General features: G+C 41.2%; 1 protein-coding gene across 4 annotated transcripts in view; it reads right to left on the minus strand.

Moving 5' to 3' along the window:
• Positions 1 to 19,025, minus strand: part of PDE4D (phosphodiesterase 4D) — a 741,318-nt gene that overhangs the window by 700,040 nt on the left and 22,253 nt on the right. Inside the window, exon 1 of one of the 4 annotated variants that reach the window (XM_054986994.1) lies at positions 16,963 to 17,126. The exons of the other annotated variants lie outside the window; for them this stretch is intronic. Coding sequence (XP_054842969.1) covers positions 16,963 to 16,965 — 3 coding nt within the window. The 5' untranslated portion in view covers positions 16,966 to 17,126. Of the gene's footprint in view, positions 1 to 16,962; positions 17,127 to 19,025 lie in introns of those variants that run through there. 4 annotated transcript variants of the gene reach the window in all.

Raw genomic sequence — 19,025 nt, forward strand, 5'->3', positions numbered from 1 at the left:
TCAAGCATTTACCTGGTTTGCAACATAGCGCAATCTATGCACAATTAATGTGAGAAATAACAAAGCCTATAAACCATAACATTTTTTCAGATACGGTATCTTTCCAATAAAACAATCTTATAAAAAAGAACAATGCAAATAATCCATTCAAGATAATTGAAACATTTGTTTGAAGTGAGGGAACAGGCTTGAAATGGTGATTACTTTAGCAAGGATTGATCTTCTGTAAAACATGATAGAAGAGGACTTTGTAATTGATTAAGTACAGTGCCTTGCTACTTCAAGTATACTTTTTTCACCTTCCTTCAAGGATATCAGTTAGTCACAGGTTCATCAAAATCCCCTGTGAAATAGTACACATTAATGTATGGAAGCTATTTTTGCATTAGTCATAACTCTAACCTTCCCTCCATGCTAGTTCACACTTTTCCTTTACTTACACTGATCAAGCTATGGGTAGAAGGGGCTTTGTCACTGACCCAAATTTGTACCTATAGAAGGATTTTTGCCTACTACTATCAGAAGCAAGTTACTTACACTGGGGATACTACAACACAAAGCTGTAGCAATCCATTAGAAGGAGGCTAATCCTCACACAAGCAAAACACTTTCTGAAGTTATTAGCCAAGTCAGTAGCCAAGACAGACAAGATGCTGGAAGTGCCATGACAGTATCTTCCCAGCAGATCTGAAGATTAGTTATAGCTATACATGGGCCTGATTTGGATCACAGCAACTCTGGGAGGAGAGAGGAAATTTAACTATTTCAACTCATATTGTTTTGCTTGTATCCACCATTCAGTTCTAGAAAGTTAAACTCTTTGTAAGAGAGGGTGTTGATTTCCACTAATATCCTATTCCCACTGTAGACCCAGGGCCGGCACGCCCATGGAGGCCAGGTAGACGGTGGCCTCGGGCGCGTGGGCATTGGAGGGGCGCCGGAGGGGGTGTTGGGGGCGGAGGCACAGGTGCGCGCAGCGAAGCTGGCATGACTGGGCTGCAGCTACTGCTGCAGCCAGCCAGCCAGCTCCGCGCTACCATCGCCACCGCGGCCACACACCCCAGCCGGGTGCAGCCTCCGGGTGCCGCCCCAGCAGCGGCTCGCGGCTTGTGTGCCCAGCTGGGGTGCGTGGCGGTGGCGGCACGGAGCTGGCTGGCTGGCTGCAGCAGCAGCTGCAGCCGACCACGGCAGCTCCGCTGTGTGCTCCTCCACCCCAGCCGGTCGCAGAAGCCGTGAGCTGTTGCTGGGGTGGTGCACGGAGCAGCCCCCATGCGCCGCCCCAGCAGTGGCTCGCAGCTTCTGCGCTCGGCTGGGGCATGTGGCAGTGGCGGCACGGGTCTGGCTGGCTGGCTGCAGCTGCTGCTGCAGCCAACCACGCCAGCTCCGCTGCGCGCTTCTCTGCCCCAGCCAGGCGCAGAAGCCATGAGCTGTTGCAGGGGCGGCGTACAGAGCAGCCTCCGTGCGCCGCCCCAGCAGCAGCTTGAAGCTTCTGTGCTCGGGGCTCCGCGAGCTGCCCAGCCCCCCCGTGGCACGTGATGACATCTGCGATGATGTCATCACGCAGTCCACGGCATGTGCGCGTGTGCGCAGAGCGCGCATGCACGCGTGCCGCCTCGGGCACCAGAACTTCTAGCACCGGCCCTGTGTAGACCCCCATTTTGCCATTTATGCTGATCATGAAGGTCCAGTGAGCCAAGAAGCAAAGTTTCAAGAGACTCAGTGGACTAGAGAGGGAAGCAGGAAAGGCCTGCGATGCAAGTTCTGTGAATCACTGGATAAACGCTGTTGTTGTAGCTGTTTATTTACTTCTAGTATTTATATGCCCACCTTTCTCCTGAGCATCTCAGGACTCAAGGCTGGTAATAATGAATATAGAAACATTTCAACAAAACAAACATGAATAAAATAGACATAAAACATCAAAAACCAGTCTAAAAATATTATGCCCCCACCAGCAGGGTATTCCCCTTAGCTGAGACTCAGATCGTCCCCAAAACTGCCACAAGAACTCTGTTCTGCAACCTCAACAGAAATCTAAGAGGATTCGAGGCTTCCTGGTGACCCTGAGGCAAGGGCAGACACTGAAAGGACTCGAGACCAAAATGTTTCCAAAACTGCCTTAGACAAGGAGGGTACTGACAGTAGACCTTGCTGGGAATGATAAATAAATCATTATGTAGGCCCCAGAAACCTAATTAAAGGATTCTATGTTTGGGCCGTTAGCAGAGTCTATCGTGTGTCATAGGAAGCGTGATTATAGGTGGTTGTGAGCATGCTCTGCTGGCTGGTGTGTGTGCAGTAATGAAAATAATAAAAGTATACATTTGGTTTACATTTAGAAAAGAAATAAGAGTTCTTTATTGCAGGAACTCCATACTCTGATAGGAAAGGTGTATGGACATGGATAGCAGGACAAGGCCTGCATCCATGCTCCCAAGATGGAGGGAGGAGAGATGTTGCCTGGAACAAAGCCAGGAGGAGAAGGAGTGAGAGGGAGGAAGTCAGGAGGAAGAAACCCTGAGAATAGCAATTTGCATATTAGAGTACAGTCAAAGCAGTAAACAATTAAACAGAGTGCCCTGACCTCTCTATCTTTCTAACTCTTTGGTTTGTCCCCCTCTGAAACCTGAGAAGAGGGACAGCGCTGGATCTTCCTTTTTCAACAGTGAAGAACAAAGTTGCCACATGGGAACACTGAGGGGGAGGCGATCTTTCCCATAAGTAGGACTCGGGTCATTAAGGGCTAGGGTTGTCAGCACTGGGTTGGGAAATGCCTGGAGATTTGGAGGTGGAGCTTGGCGAGTGGACTCAGTTACCACAGAGTCCACCCTCCAAAGCAGCCAGGGGAACTAGGGATCAGTTGTAATTCTGGTGGATCTCCATGTTCCACCTGAAGATTGGCAACCCTATGAAGGGCTACCCATCTTTTTGTTTTCTTTTAAAGGGTTAACAAAAGCACAGAGGTCTAGTTTTGATTAGTGAAACTAATCAAGGGCTGAACGTATTTTCTTTTCTCTTGATTTTCCAGATTTCTGTTTTTGTCTAGTCCCCTTGGTACATACACTCCAGCGGAGAATATACCAGTATCATTGTCAGCATTTCTGTAATACTAGCAGTAATTAGTATACCAGCATAGGGACACCAGGTATTTTCTACATTTGTTATACAGTTACCATTTCCACACATTTCCCCCCCCCCCCCCAAATACCTTTAAAACATATTATTAACTATACAGGAAAGGGAGAAACTTTTTCTGCATAGATTAAAATATTAATATATGTTGCAGGGTTTAGATAATATTCATGGTATGCATTTCTCCATTTCCTCCTCTTGTTCTTTTCCTATTATATGCAAATATATGTCACTGTGTATAATTTGGTAATACTTGAAGTTTTACAACTGTGTTTTGATTTTTTTCTCTTTAATTCAGCAAGCTGAGAGTGGTGATTTCTATACTTGCCCAATTTCTGTTTTAAAAAGCCATCAAGGAAGACATGAACAGAGCAGGGAAATGAGCTTCTGAAGTTTTAATGGAAAGTGCATTCATGTGAAGTCTATAGGATATAAGACTGGTTTAAGAATTTAATCTACCAATGCATTTCATGATAGAAAGGTATTTAGATCTACAACTTGCCTGTAAAGTTGGGTTAAGACTAGAGATGGGCACGAACCAAAATATGAACAAAAATTCATGACGAACTAGGCTGGTTCGTGGTTGACGCACGAACCAGTGGTTCGTCAGATCCCATTTCTGACAAACCACCACGAACTTTAGGCTGGTTCGTTTGGTTTGTTTTTTGGTTCGTTACTGCAGACAGCCTGGTGCCGATCAATCAGTTTCCTAGGCAACAGAGGATGGACTTCCTGCAGACCTTCTGCTGGCCCGGAACTGACCTTCTGCTGACCAGGAAGTGACAATTTTCTGACCTGGATGTGACGTTTTCCCAAACTAAATGAACCGGTTCGCGGGGGCAGGTTCATGAAAGTTCGTGGTTCGTGAAATTTGAGGAACCACGAACCACATGGTTCAGTTTTTTTCCGGTTCGTGCCCATCTCTAGTTAAGACCTCACCAAAATCCCTTTAGAATATCTGTCTTCACCAGTCTTTAGGATATCAAGAGGAAAAGGGCCAAATTCGCTGGTAGTTTGAGTGCTTGTGGGCCACTGGCAAAAACATTCTGTCTTGCATACCCGCTTCACCAGTCTCATCTCATGTATCCCTGACCTACAAAGCATAGGAGCTGATCCTAAATTGTGGGCAGATTTATACGGCTGAAGGTCTTCTCTTAGAGACCCTGATTCCATTCCTTGGCCCCCTAAACTGCTTGAGCAGCATGGATTCCACGAGGAGCCATAACTCATTTATGAATCCTCTTTTACCATTTGTAGAAACTCATGAAACTATTGTCATTCTGCAATACGATACTCAAAATGAGATTTTTAAAAAGATGTGTTGCCAGATATCAGGTATTATTTATTTGCTCTGTTACATTTCTGGCATGGACTATAAATAAAATGCATAAAATAAATAAATATTGCAGGGGGGAGCATGGCATGAATAAAGAGAAGTGAGTCATATTAAGGACAGTGTTGTAAAGCTTAGGCATTTCTTACCAAAGACAGTTTGCTTGCAAATTGCATCAGAGGAGAAGCAAATACATGCACAAAGGATTAGCAGATTGGAATTACCACAAGCTGTCTCATCCATTTTTCCTCCACCCACAAGCTGCCTATATGTTTTCTAAACAAATCATGACTTTACCCATAGTAGGATCAATGACAGTCCCTACAGTTACACAGAAAAAATCTGTATCTCTTTGCAGTAATTCTCATCATGGAAAATTTAGAATAAATATTTTGAATATGATATGATGTACACATAACAGTCAACTGTGCAAAGGTGACATAAAGATCCAGTTCACAAGCTCCACACATGCTACTTCCCTGAGCCTCATCCTGCCACTCTGGTAAAGCATTTCTCTTCCTTCTAGTACTGTTTGTTTATATAACAAAGAGCCTCTTGCATTCTCCTAAACCTAATACTTCTTGCTCCTGTTTCAAACATACACTGCAAGACCTATCCCTTGAACCTTCCAACTTTGTTATCTATATATCTCTCCATCCCCATCCCATCTACCTTCCCAGAATGACTTCATAAAATAAATCACACACCAGCTAAAAACTATCCATCAATCAAGTGCTTTCGTCTGGTTGTTACACATTGTAGGCATCAATCCATGTTCTGTTACTTCTTTACATTGTTTCTATCCTGCCTTTCTCCCCAATGGGGACCCAGACTGGGGTCGAATCCACATTCACCCATTACCCGCATGTTTATCGGATATCTTCCGTTTGCCTCCAATCCGTGATTTTTTCCTCTTTGTTCACATTCCTGCTTCCAATCCGTCTTTCTCGCGCGTCCCTCCGGTCACACGGCCGCTCGAAAACCGCTTTTTTGGGCGGGACCTTTTTTTCCCACCCATTTTTTAAAAATTTTTTGAGTGCACTTTTCCATTATTTTGATCTTTCCTTATAAAGAAACATCGTTGAAGATAATGTTGTCTCTCTTTCCCCCACTGACAGCACTGATGGCTCTCTCCCGTTTCTTTTTTGGAAATTTGGAAGCATTTGGGAAGCTTTTGTGGGCATTTCCTATGCAGGACAGTTCAGTGCCTGAATTTTACTGAAGTTTCACTTCCTTGGAGTCTCATTATTTCGATATTTCATAATTTCGATATTACAGTAATATAAAATAAAAAAAATAAAAAACAGTTAAAAAGGAAGTTTCGCGAGTCCGTTCTGAGGGTGGATTCACCCCAAAATGATTTTTCAAACTACTAGATTTGATTCAGAAACAGCATAATCAATAAATCCAATGCTATGAAGTCAAAAACAGTCTTTTGCAGACTACGGAGCACTTGCAAGTTGAATCAGCCAATAGGAACTCTCAGAACGGCCAGAGAGACAGGAAGGGGGGTGGTTTTTTAAAAAAACCACGTAAATTGTGCATTGGCCCATTCACGGCCACCGTGAAACTCCCGTTGAAAACCTGTGACCACATATTCGGGAGAAATGCGAATGAAATGCGTCTGTTTAATGAGGTAATGTGACCGGCACTCGGGATTGCGTGGGGAATGCGGGGAACATGCGACTTAGAATGAGTAATGTGGATTTGACCTGGCTTACATGATTCTCCTCCATTTTATCCTCATGACAACCCTGTGAGGTAGGGCAGGCTGAGAAAGTGTGACTGGCCCAAGGTCACCCAGTGAGCTTCCATGCCAGAGAGGATATTCGAATCTGCGTCTCTCAGATCTTAGTCTAACACTTTAACAACTACACCACACTGGCTCCTTGCTGATGATGATGAAGAGCCAACCCCTGCAAAGATTCCTGTTCTGTTGAGAGGATTAGTCTCATCATTTAGGGGATGCTGGCCCTTCTTCTTGGCAACACACTCCTCGGTACAAAAACAAAAGGCATGTAGTATCTTTTAGCAGGACTAGCCAAATCAATACTAAACAGTGTGCAAGCTTTCAAGATCTCCAGAATCCTTCACCAGGCTTAATGTTAAAACAAAATAAAAGAAGGGAGGATAACTAGTGGTGGTACCCTCTTAGACGACAGCAGAAATAATAACAACAAGAATTCTTATGATGAGATAGAAAAAAGCTTGTATACTGCTGGCAGTAAGAATCAAGACAAGAGATGATAGGATAACAATTATCAGTTCAAGCCATTCTATCGAACACCGTAAAATCAGATAATACATTTGTCTCTGAGAAATCTGTATTATTTGGGACCGTTTAATACTTAAATACCACTAAACAGGTATTGTTCTTGGCTATATCAAAATAAGAGGCACAAGAGAATCTAAATAATTTGTATTCCATCACAATTTTGGGGATGATATGTTTTGCATGTAATGTATTTAATTTGAGGGTTGGGTTTCATTTCTGCTTGCTAATGTGAGTTTTTTCAAAAAAATTACTGTGAGTTTAAATGTAGGCCTCTGAAGAAAGGAGGGAGGCTAGACGGGTGAATGAAGTGTGATCTGATTGGATCTAGTGGTTGGGCGGGGGGGAGGAGGGAACTGCAGTTTTTAGCCACCGCTGAGGGAAAGTGTTCATTCTAGTTAAGTCAGGCAAACTGTGTGGAGCCTGAGAGAGGGTCCGTATCGTGTGTTTCTGAAAGAAAGTTAGCCAGCCAGGAGATCCTGATTAAGTCAATCTCTAGATGTCTCAGAGAAAGGATTTTAACAGTGTAATCCTAAGAATAGTTACTCCAGTTTAAGCCCATTGAAAGCAATGGGTCTAGATTGGAGTAACTATTCTTAGGATTGCGCTATAAATCAGGCAAACTGAGGGCCTAATTCTGTCTAAGTCAGGCAGTAGGGTTGCCAGGTCCCCCACCGGCCAGGTGAGTGGTGGCAAGAGGTGGAGGCTGGGAGTGGGGAATCCTCCGCCCCACCAGGAGACTGGCAACCCTATCAGGCATATTGTCTGTTCGACTGGGTCAGTCTGTGTATATCTTAGAGAGAGATTATCTTATCTAGGTCAGGCAATCTGTGTGAAAAGGCCTGAATGAACCTATGTCTGTGTGGATGACAAGAGAGTTTAGTCTGCTAGTGAAGATCTATGTGGAACTGTGTGACTGAGTCTGTGAATATACCTTTAAGGAGAGATAATTATTTGTGAAACCACCAAGCTTAAGAACTATTCTGAAATCAATATGCTTATCACACTCTGCAGGCATCGTGCTTATGTACCAATAAATAAATTCTATTTTTAAAGGGGGGGAAATCCCCTCTTTACCTCTCATACACTGACCATTCTGTTGAACTACCATCTCTAACAAGCCTTCCTATGAGTCTCTCTACACAAGACATCTTACACGAGAACGCTCAGGTGATTTACTCTTTGTGTTGTCTTAAATTCAAGTGTAATCTGTCTCCCTAGTGGTGTACAATACATGTATCCTGATTTCAAGTGTTATGTTTGTGGGTGTTAGCTTCCACGAGTGTATACTATTGGAACCACTAAGTTGTGAGGCAAGAGCATTGATTCCTTTATGTTTTCGCCTCTTTCTCCCCTAGCATTTCCTTATTTTGCTGTCAGCACTCTAAGTTTGCTATTTCTTACTCCTCAGAGTTAATGAAGTTAGTATAAAAGCATTCTTTGCAAAACATGATGTGTTGCAGAAGAGAAAGTTCCACCTGGTGTCCGTTTGCTGTTAAATCTCGGGCCAACTGAGCATGTACAAATACACATAGCATCATGGGATGCAAGCTCCCCCGCCCCGCCCCCTGGTGGAGGAATAGACTCCCAACTCGTGTACATCAGAGAAATGTATGGCTGTTACAAGCGAGTGGCCCACAACGGGAGAACACATGCAAGATCTTTCACTCAAGCTTTCTAGGGTAAGATATCTTGTGTAGAGAGATGGTATGTTACCGGTTAAACTGAGGAAGACTAAGGCAAAAGCCTCTGGTGGCAGCAAAAACCTTTTTAGGGAGAAAGGGAGGCAGCAATGAAAAGGTCACACAAACACAAAAGGGAAGGTGTTGTTAAGGTAAAAGCCTGGAGAAAGTAGAGAACACCTGAAGCTCTGTGTGAGTGGAAATAGAAAGAGTGATGGTTGTAACCTGAGCCCTCCTGAGGTATAAGATTAAGGTAAACTAAAGAGGAGCTCGTTTAAAAGTTCAAAGGAAAAGGTTTTTAAAAGGTTTAAAAACAAACAGCAAATCATTACAGATGGGTTTTCAGAAGACCTTTAGACAAACATACCTATCACTCTATAAACGAGTTCCCTACTCTTTCAAAATTATTACCTTTAAAAAAAAATCAAATCCTTGGATGAGAAGAGCATTCAGAGGTAAAAAGAACACAGAAAGTTCTAGCCACAGTGAGGATCCCTTCCTCCTTTTTAAACCAGTGGAAAAACTGGTTGGATCTATCCCTTTATAATTCAACTAAGATTTGTGGAGATAAACTACAATAAAATAATTTCTTCAAATACTAGGCACTTCAGTAACATTTCTAGGTCCCATGGTGATCTGGTGCCTGGGATTTGTCATGCTCTGGCATAGCATAAATTCCAACCACACTTACATTAGTTATTTCTGAAACATTTCTCAAAATAACATTAGTTATTTCTCAAACAAAGTTGGGCCAAGGCTGTCCTATATTTGTGAAGAAATTGATCTAAATGTCATATTTGTTTTTCAATAAGAAAATGACTGTAAGGTCTATGCTGATATCCCTAGAGCCACCTTGCCTGTCACTTAAAACATGCAGTTGCTCATCTCAAGAGAGCAACTATTCATTATTTCTGACTGAAATTCTGATAGCTTAACAGCATTCTAAAAGTTAACCTTGAAGCTTTAAAAAAATCACCAACTTATTATTTCCCCCAAGCTATTCAAAAGATGAATGACTGTTAAAGTCTCTGCATGTCAAACAGATACTTTATTTAAGCCAAACAAAGAAAAATTCAGTGGTTTTTAAAACCATAGTCGCTTGTGTCATTTTGCCTAATTAATAACTAAAGCTATAATCCAAGATGACAAATGAAGCCAAAGATATATATAGTCCCCGAATGAAAACAAAGTATTTTTAAAAACCTTACCTCGATTAGCCACAGCCACTTTTGAAACTTTAGTGCCTACCTAATTTGATGCTAAAGCTCCCTTGAAAACCTTGCATGCAACATTCACACTGGGAATGCCCTTGTATACTTTTTGCTCCAATAGATTCATTAAAAGAAAATATATCACAAAGTGTAGTTCTGCTCTGAAAGTGACTGTTAAAAATGTCACTATAGGGTTCCACTTTTATCGTTTGTCAATTATTTCTATATCTATTTAATTTATAACTGTATGCCTCCCCTCCACACACAAGCACTCACTGCACTCCAGCAGTGCACTTAATGTGTCTGAGGTTTACTATGCAAGATATTGAGTTTCCCACTAACTTAGAAGTTGCAACATGCAGTGAATTTGCTCACTGTAAAAGAAGTCCTTAGTATTTACTCCACATAGCATTTTTTCCTGTTCAAAGTCACCAGCCAGGACTGCCTGGACTGTCTAATTGCCTCAAAGAACTTAATGAGCTGGAGCCATCCATGGCGTTTGGGTACAAAGTATTATCAGCTGATGACGAGGGAATTGCCTCTCCCACTTACTTCCCTGTTGAGTGCTTCTGTGGATGGAAGACTATGAGTGGAAGGGCACCAATGGATCCTACCCACTATCTAGATTTTCTTTTACAGTAGAAATAAAATTCCAATGAAATCAAATTTGGCAGAATCTCACATTCTGCCATCAGAGTGTCCAAAATGAAATTTTGAATAGGTACTTCATGATTGACTTTTTAATGGGAAATTGGACTCAGAATTTGATATTCAAATGTTTTCAATTCATCAATGTCTCTTGATTTTTTTTATTCCTTAGTGGTCAGTGATGAATATCACACAAGACAACAACTACCAAATCCAATGTAAGATGTTTTCGATTCCCATTGGAGAAAAAGATGGGGAGTATATGTGAAGTAAACAAAATGAAATAAAATATCATTGCATGCCTGCTGCTAAACATAATGAAATACTACACAATCTTAGCCAAAAGTGGTAAGACAATGAAATATTAAACAAACTGTGCTGTCAGCTGTTACAATCTAAAGTATTATTTTGAAATCGAGTATCAACCATTCAAATCAGTACAATAAAGTAATGAAATTGATGGGGGGGATGCTGCAGTGGTTGAGCTACAAATCAGTGCTCTGCTGGCTTGACTCCCACTACTGCCATGAGCAGGTGGCCTTGGGTAAGCCACTCCCCTCAGCTCCAGCTCCCCAGCTGCGTTGTGGGGATACTGGCTTTGTTCACTGCTCTGAGGGGGGCACTAATCTGTCTAGAAGAGGAGTATATAAGCAGAGTTCTTCTTGTTATATAGCTCTGTGCTGCCTTCCCATGGTCTTAGGCAGAGGTCTTTCCAACCACAGCAACTTGTAATCCAAGTGAAGTTGCCAGGAAGGACTGAAGTGGGGACCTACAGCATACAAAGCATGTCCTCTAACACTGAATGATGGGCCCTCCATTAGGAAGCACAGTTCCAAAGATTCATGTGGCAATTAAGCAGCAATGACGTTCATTTCAAACTGCTTAGTTTTCATATCCTTTGTGCACTTATTGTCTAATGTCTATCACTGACACTTAAATGGAAATCTATTGAACAAAATGTTTGTTGACTGAAATGCATCCTATTCTAGTCTGTACTGGGAAAAGATTACAGACTTTCAATGTAGTTTGGTTTATAGGGTAGAACGACACACAGTGAATAATAAGAACTACAGGCAAAAGCTATCATCTAATGATAGGCAGATCTTTTATTTAAAATTAAGGAGAAAGCATCTGAAGCTCTGCAAAGACATTAACAAGCAGCTTCTTTCCTTCACTTTCTCCAGTTTACTCCCCCACCCCACCCCCATCCTATAGATGTCTCCGGACAGCTGCTGTTAAGGCCCTTTTACAGAGGCTAATATCAAAAATATAGCTGGTGCCAGACCATCTTTGCAAATCTATGCCGTATAATTGTTTAGAACAACCAGCAAAAGAGGAATCCTGCATAATTCAGAGTGACAGACACACACAAAAAAGGAGAAGGATGTAAAAGCAATAGAACACTTTAAATGTTCCGTTTTATTTTCATATTCATGGGATTTAAAATGCTCTTCTGTCTTATTAGATTTTTATCCCATCTCGGCAGTCAAGTTAAGTAATTTTAGATTCAAGATTTAATAGCGTTACGGGCCATGGTCTTTAGATTCAGGGCTGCTGAAAGCTACCACGTGTCCTAGACAAGGATTTCTTCTCCCCTCCTCTGATCCAGTTTGATTCAATCCCATACCATCTACCATTTCACAGAGTAAAAATAGGCACGTCCGTGTGTAGACTGTCCAGTTTAACGAGCATTACTACCTACATCCCCCCCTACCTTCTTAGTAAAGACACACTACATTATTAACATGCATAGGGTTGCCAACTTCAGTTTGGGAAATTCCTGGGAATTTGCAGGAGCCTGAGGGGGCGGGGTTTGGGGAGGCAAGGGAGCTCAGCAGGGATGTGATGTCATAGGATCTGCCCTCTAAACATGCCATTTTCTCTAGGGGATCTGATCTCTTGTAATCTGGAGATCAGTTGTTATTCCAGGAGATCTTCAAGCCCCACTTGGAGGCTGGCAACCCTGAACACACAGCAGAATTCAGTAATTTGCCCCAGTCTGCAGTGAAAAAAAAATCATGGTATACTATATGCTTACTTGACGTATCTTTTGCTTTAATTAACAGTTTTCTGAGATGTTACACCAGGCTTAGTTGCGGTCTTATGCATATGTACGCAAGACTAAGCCCTACTGAACTCACTGAGGCGCAGTCCTGAGTAAATATGCACAGGATTGAGGAGTTTTGTATCCAAAATAGTAGTTCAGTATTTTGGGGTAGAATTTTCTTTATTTAAACTATAAACTATAAACCATAACATAATAAATATAAACAATAAACATAGAGAATAAGGAAAAAAGTGTGTGTAATTTTTTTTTAAAAAACCCTAAATTACACTACAGATTGAGTTCCGATTTTCTCCACAACAAACATTTCTAGAGTCTCACTTATTCTACGTTAATCATAAAAGCCCTCTTTTTTCTATTGTTCATGTTTCTTAATCCAGATATCATCAAATCCTTGTTATCCATTTCATGTAAAAAGTTTATAAATGGTTTCTATTCAGTCAAGAAGTTAACTAATGTCCTTTCTCTAATCAATGAAGTAAGTTTTTTGCCATTGACGCAAACTCCAAAGTTTTTATCCACCATTCCTCCACTGTAGGCAATGTAGGCATTTTCCACTTTTGTGCATAAAGTACTCTTGCTGCCATTATAAAGTATAAAAACAAAGTTCCAAAGCTTTTTTCCAACTGGCTGTCCAGTATTCCCAACAGAAAAGTCTCTGGTTTCAACTGAATTTTAATCTTTAAAATCTTCTGAATCGATGATTGTATCTGCAACCAAAAACTCTTTGCTTTCTTACATGTTCACCACATATGAAAAAATGTCCCTTCTTGTTTAGCACATTTCCAACATACATTTGAAGCACCCTTATACATTCTAGCCAACTTTTCAGGAGTCATATACCAAGAATACATAATTTTGTAAAAAAATTCTTTAATACATATTTTCCCATTGCTCCATTAATATGTCATGTCCACAATTTTTTACCCATTTAATCATACATGCTTTTACTTGCTCTTCTTCCATCTCAAACCTCAACAAAAGTTTATATATTTTAGAAATAACATGTATATCATTTGTACAAAGGGCAATTTCAAATTCAGTTGTAGATTGCTCAAAGTAATAATGACTTCTTGTCTCATTTGAATCTCTCCAAAATTTGCATATATGAAAACCACTGGCAAGCATGCCCTTCTGCTGCTAAGTTCTCTCTTGATTTAATTTTAACTTGGCCTTGAGAGAATTCCAATAAGTCCTGATAAGTTAACCAGTTCGGTGGACTCACCATTTCCCTTCTAAAATGAGCTTCTTGCGATGACAACCAGAGAGGTATTTTCAAACAAAACCTAGGTTTGTATTTATTCCATACTCTCAGAATGGCACGCCTTACATAGTGATTATTAAACTCTGCATTGGCCTTAACTTTGTCATACCATAGATACCCATACCACCCAAATTTTAAATCGTGCCCTTCAAGGTCCAATAGTCTTCTATTTTTTAACAGTATCCATTCCTTCATCCAAACCAGACAGCGGCAAAATATAATCTCAAATAGCAGTTCAGTATCCACTAATGGAATGCATTGTGTATTCTTGTGTGCCAGCATGGGAAACGTAGTTTATTTCTTGGAATACTGTATGAGCAGCTCCAAAATGAGGTAAGAAACACACACATACAAGGCTGATTTGGACAGAAAAGCAGTGTGCAAGGGAGGCAGAAGCTCCTCCTTCCCCCATGCTGCAATCCTAAGCCAAAGTGGGCCTCGGTGGGACACTAAAAAGGAGTTTCTAAGAGTGGCCATGTGACTGTAAGGGGAAAAGCATCTTGTTCCGAAAAGTTTGGCCCTGATTCATTCTAGCATGGGGACTGAAGTCACATGGAAGCAACAATCTTGATCTAGATAAGTTTGGCCGATGACCACATTCATGCTGAATTTCTCAGCTTCTGATCTCCCCTCCCCTCCCTGTGTGGTCCTGATCTGAATATGAGTCAACACTGCTTGCAATCTGCCTTTTACAAATGAATGGAAATCAGCAGTCTTCATCATTCTTTTTTGGGTGTTACTTGGAAATAAATCATAGTACAGACAGTGGGAAGTAAATACCGTAAGGATAAGTTTTGCTTTGTTTCAGTGCTCTTGCGCTGATTTCATTCATTTGATTGGATAATTAATTGCACAGGACAATTCATTGTATATCATGCAAGCATAGACTTCAGGTTAGATATCGGCTCAGCAAAAGTTACAGACAAGACATATCCTTTTGCTTTTGTAAACACCCTTCTTCTCTTTCCCCTTCCACTGCTTTATTAGTATTAAGAGACTGTGTTTACAATAATTACAATGAAAAACCAAAACTGAACAAAATCCCCCCAAGGTTTCTTTTTGTGTTTCATATGTCAGGTACCAAGAAAAATCCTTCTGACACTGTCATTTTGTGTGGTTTCTTGGCCTTGAACTTGCTAACAAAGAAAATGCCTCTTCAGTCAAACAAGCTGCAAATAAACATGAATTCTGAGAACTGAATCTAACTTGCAATAAAGATTATGCTTGGAATGCTTTTTTAAAATGCTGTATCGCTGATGCAAATAGTTTATAGTTGAAAATACTCCAGTGGTAAGCTTGCCCACTTAAAAATTACCTTTCTTTTCCCCTGCAGGCAGTGGCATCATGAATATCTCCCCTGCCAGTGACTGATGATCAGCAGGGAATAGCAGAGCATGTCTAAGAGTGTCAAGGCCAAACTAGATGTGACAATTTTCTTGCAGCTGCCACAAGGATGAAGACGCCATTTTAAAGTAATATCAAAATGCTGTGATGGCCCTGTCCTGATCAGGTCTGCAGCTTAGTGGGATGAAGTGCTCTTGTTGCTCCCTTGTGCACCTTATCAACTGCTGAGACTGCCACATTCCCCCCCCCCCCCGGCTTTTCTGGCACTTGATGAGGCACAGAGGGGGAGACGAGCATTGTGCTTTGTGTCATTTTAAAATGACTTAAAATGGCAGTGACATCCCCCTGGCAGCCACAAAGATGCTGTTGCATCTATTTTGGCGCTCCCACCATGGTCAGGGAGACCCAGATTAAAATCCCTACTTTGCTAAGAAGCCCACTAAATGAACTTGGGCCAGTCACTCTTTCTCAACTTGAGATACCTTGAGATGTTGTGAGAATAAAACAGGGGAGGAGAGAACCATGCCTGCCACCATGAGCAACTGGAATGTAGGACAGAAGAAAAATGTAATACATCTGCACTGAGAAGTGGAACAGAGGGAAGCAAGTTGCTTCATAGCTCACTGCAGGGCAGAATTACCCATACTGGTGGATGCAGGAGTAAAAGACCTGAAGGGGATTGCCCTCCTTTGCTTGCAACAGCTCCATTGACACAGTAGAAGTGATTTGCCTATGCAAGAAGCCTGATTCTACAATTTCTCTACAAATCTGTAAGGGAGAGGGGACAATTCACAACACTAAAAAGACCAAGTAAAAATGCCACACTCTGAACCCAGTATGACTCTACAGCAACAACAGACTAAAAGAACCAACAGTAATGAACAGACAGTGAAATAAAGTAAATGCGTCCTAAGAACCAACGTTACATATCACAGAGCAAAATTTTACTTTGTTTTGATTTAAACAGACTTTTCAATTTGTACAAATATCTTAATAAGGCTTTATTAACCCTTGGCAAAAATACAAAATCAACGAAGTAAGTATAACAATGAATTAGGAAGCTACATTCTTATGAAGAAATGCCTTATATTCTAGCAACAAAGAGGACAGGGCAGATGGGCCATTAAGGCCACTGGGGAGAAGTCCCAGTGGGCCAATGACGGGGGGCCACCCTGTGCCTGGGCCAGCCTGGCCCCAAATGAGGGGCTAGTTCAAGCCAGCAGCCCCTTGCCCTGCAAAGCATGGGGAATGAGGTGTCTAGCCCAGCCTCACCCTGCCTAGCACAGAGAAGACTTGCCTCACCTGGAACAGCAAGGGAAACACCCAGCCCAGCCTCACCCACCTTCTGCCCAGCCTCTACCCAGCCTCCTCTGTCCCACTGTCATACTGTTCCAGGCACCTCAAATGATCAAATATGAAACTTGCCCATGGTGGGTTCTTGGATGCTAGAATATAAAGTAACTACAGAAAATTAACTAACATTAATGACGGCACAAGTCCTCCTGATGTGCTTCACTATGGACCAATATGGTCATTCACATTATGTCACCACAAGTTTAAGATAAGACGGAAGGATTGCCTGAGTATTCCCTACATAAAGGGAAGGAAAGAAGTAATACGCTCACAATGGACATTATTGTGGCTCTTAGTGCTGCAACCACAGCTGCTCTCCTAGTAGTAGCTAGAATCCTGAGTTTACTGGAATTGGAACTGCAATCTGAGGTTGGTATCAGCCATTGCCAATGGTAGAGGAGTGGGAGCCTTCTTGCCCACATTGTTGTCTGATAGCACTGCAGGTACATCAACAGCTCACAACGGTTGCAGGAGCAGCTGGAGGAACACTGCTGGGGGCCACAAGTTCCTTTTTGTAATGAAAGAAGAAAAGGTAGCTTTCAGGGCCCTTCAAAGAAGAGGAAGCACTCCTTATGTTTCAAAGGGAGACTTTGCAAAGCCAACTCCACACAGGGAACTGAATGATTTGCTTTAGAAATAAGAGGCGCATGCTACTTACCATTCTTCATTGGTTTGTTTTTTCACATCGGTGTCTGTGGATTAAAGGTCTTTTCCCCCAGCAAGTTTTTAACTTCAACTTCTACAAGGGCAGATCTATATGGGAATTTCTCCTGCTATGAACTTGGCAGTGAGGGCAGAGGAAATTTTGCCCTGCCAGCTCAAGAGCTGCCCGTTGCTCAATTGCAGACAAAACATCCCATTGAAGTGCACGCAGGGCACATTGTGACCCATGACGTCTTAGTTCTCAAATATTTATCTATCAATGCCTATCAACAAATGTACGGTGAACTTTGCTCTTCTAGAATGAGGCCCAATACAGTAATAGAGAAAGAATACTGGCTACCTCCATGTAAATTCATGTCAATATCCAGATGAATGCTGACAAACGTTGTACTTCTGTTTGGTGAACCATAGCACCTTTTAATGGTAAAGTGGCAACAAGACTGTCTTAGGTGTCTGTCTACCTTCTTCTTAAGTACTGTTTCCACGACCAAAGTCATAAACAGCGAGCCATCATCTTCTAAAAGGGAAACTTAAGAGTTTACTACCAGAGTTACAGCGTGATTTTACTATAGCCACCAAAAATTTAGCCACACACAAATTTACTTGTTTATCTTCATCTCTTAATAGCCCATAATATTTAGCTTCAAGAGAAATAAAATCCTGCTTAAACAGAGGAAGAATAAGTTTACTTCTCCAATCTAAAAATTCAGAACACTCCAAAAGAATATGATCTATAGTATCCATTTGGTTAGTACCACATCCAGAGAGTATGGAAGGCCACAAAACCTTCCCAAGAATAAATACCCTTCTACAACTCTGGGAGAGCTAACTCAAATAATTTGGCATTTTTATTGAAAGAGGGATACTAACTGAAAGAGAGGATCATGCTCTGCAAGCTCTAACCAACATGCTAGTACTTCAAATGTATTTAGATGAACTTACTACTACTAATAGTTTCTATCATATCAAGGGTGATGTCCAAACAAGAAAATTTGCATTTCAAATATTTACCCCAATTACTCATACAATGATCCAACATTACTAATCCAAGAAGATTTGATTCTAAAGTTTGATTTCAAAATCCTAGTTCTAGTTTTTAAGTTAAATGCTCTCCACCACATCTTTGCTTCATAAGACATCTACCCGATCTCTGCTCTCAAAGCTATTCCTGACACATCTCAGAGTTCCCAAGATAAGGAACCTTAATAATGTTCTATCAATATTATCTGTTACCACTCTGATCCTACCACTACAGAATACAGCAGTTGCCCAGAAAACTGCTTTAGGAACATATTGTCTTGAAGAGTAACAGAAACTTGAAATAGTCTCCTCAGTACTTATGGCTGATTTTACAACAGAATTCAAATGTACTTTCTAAGAAAGATTTGCTTGAAATATAACTCCTAGATACTTAAATTGCTCTACTTGCTCCATAGACTGTCCTATTATTGTCCGCTTATACTTCCTCATCCATTGCTTTTTGCTAAAAAGAACATTTGACTTAGAAAAGTTAATAGATACTCTTTAGAGCAATACTCTGAGAAGGAGCTTATAAGTTTACACAAGCCTACTACAGATCTTGAAGATTTAACACAAGCTAGATAAGGCAAATGGAATTCATCTCTGGAAACAGACAATTTCTTCAAGTTGTCAACAGACAATTTCTTCAATTGTCAACAGACAATTTCTTCAAGTTGTCCCATAATCTCTGCCTAGGTACTATGTCAAAGGCATCTCTGAGGTCCATAAAGGACACAGTCAAAACAGCATCCTTTGAGTTGGTATATTTATCTATGATAAACTGTAGAGTATGCCCATGATCAACTACACTAACTCCTCTACAGAATCCACTTGCTTTTGTCCCAAGATAGCTTCATCCTGTATCCATGATAATAATTTCTTGTAAAGCAGAGAAGCATATAACTTGCCCACCACTAACAATAGACTTATAGTTACATTAATTTGTTGGGTCAGATTTTTTGTAACTAGGAAAAATAGTGTTGCGCTTACCTGTAACTGTTGTTCATCTATGTCTTCTGTGCAGGTACACATGGGACT

The sequence above is a fragment of the Eublepharis macularius genome, chromosome 8 (assembly GCF_028583425.1).
Source record: "Eublepharis macularius isolate TG4126 chromosome 8, MPM_Emac_v1.0, whole genome shotgun sequence".
In the NCBI taxonomy this organism is placed as follows: Eukaryota; Metazoa; Chordata; class Lepidosauria; order Squamata; family Eublepharidae; genus Eublepharis; species Eublepharis macularius.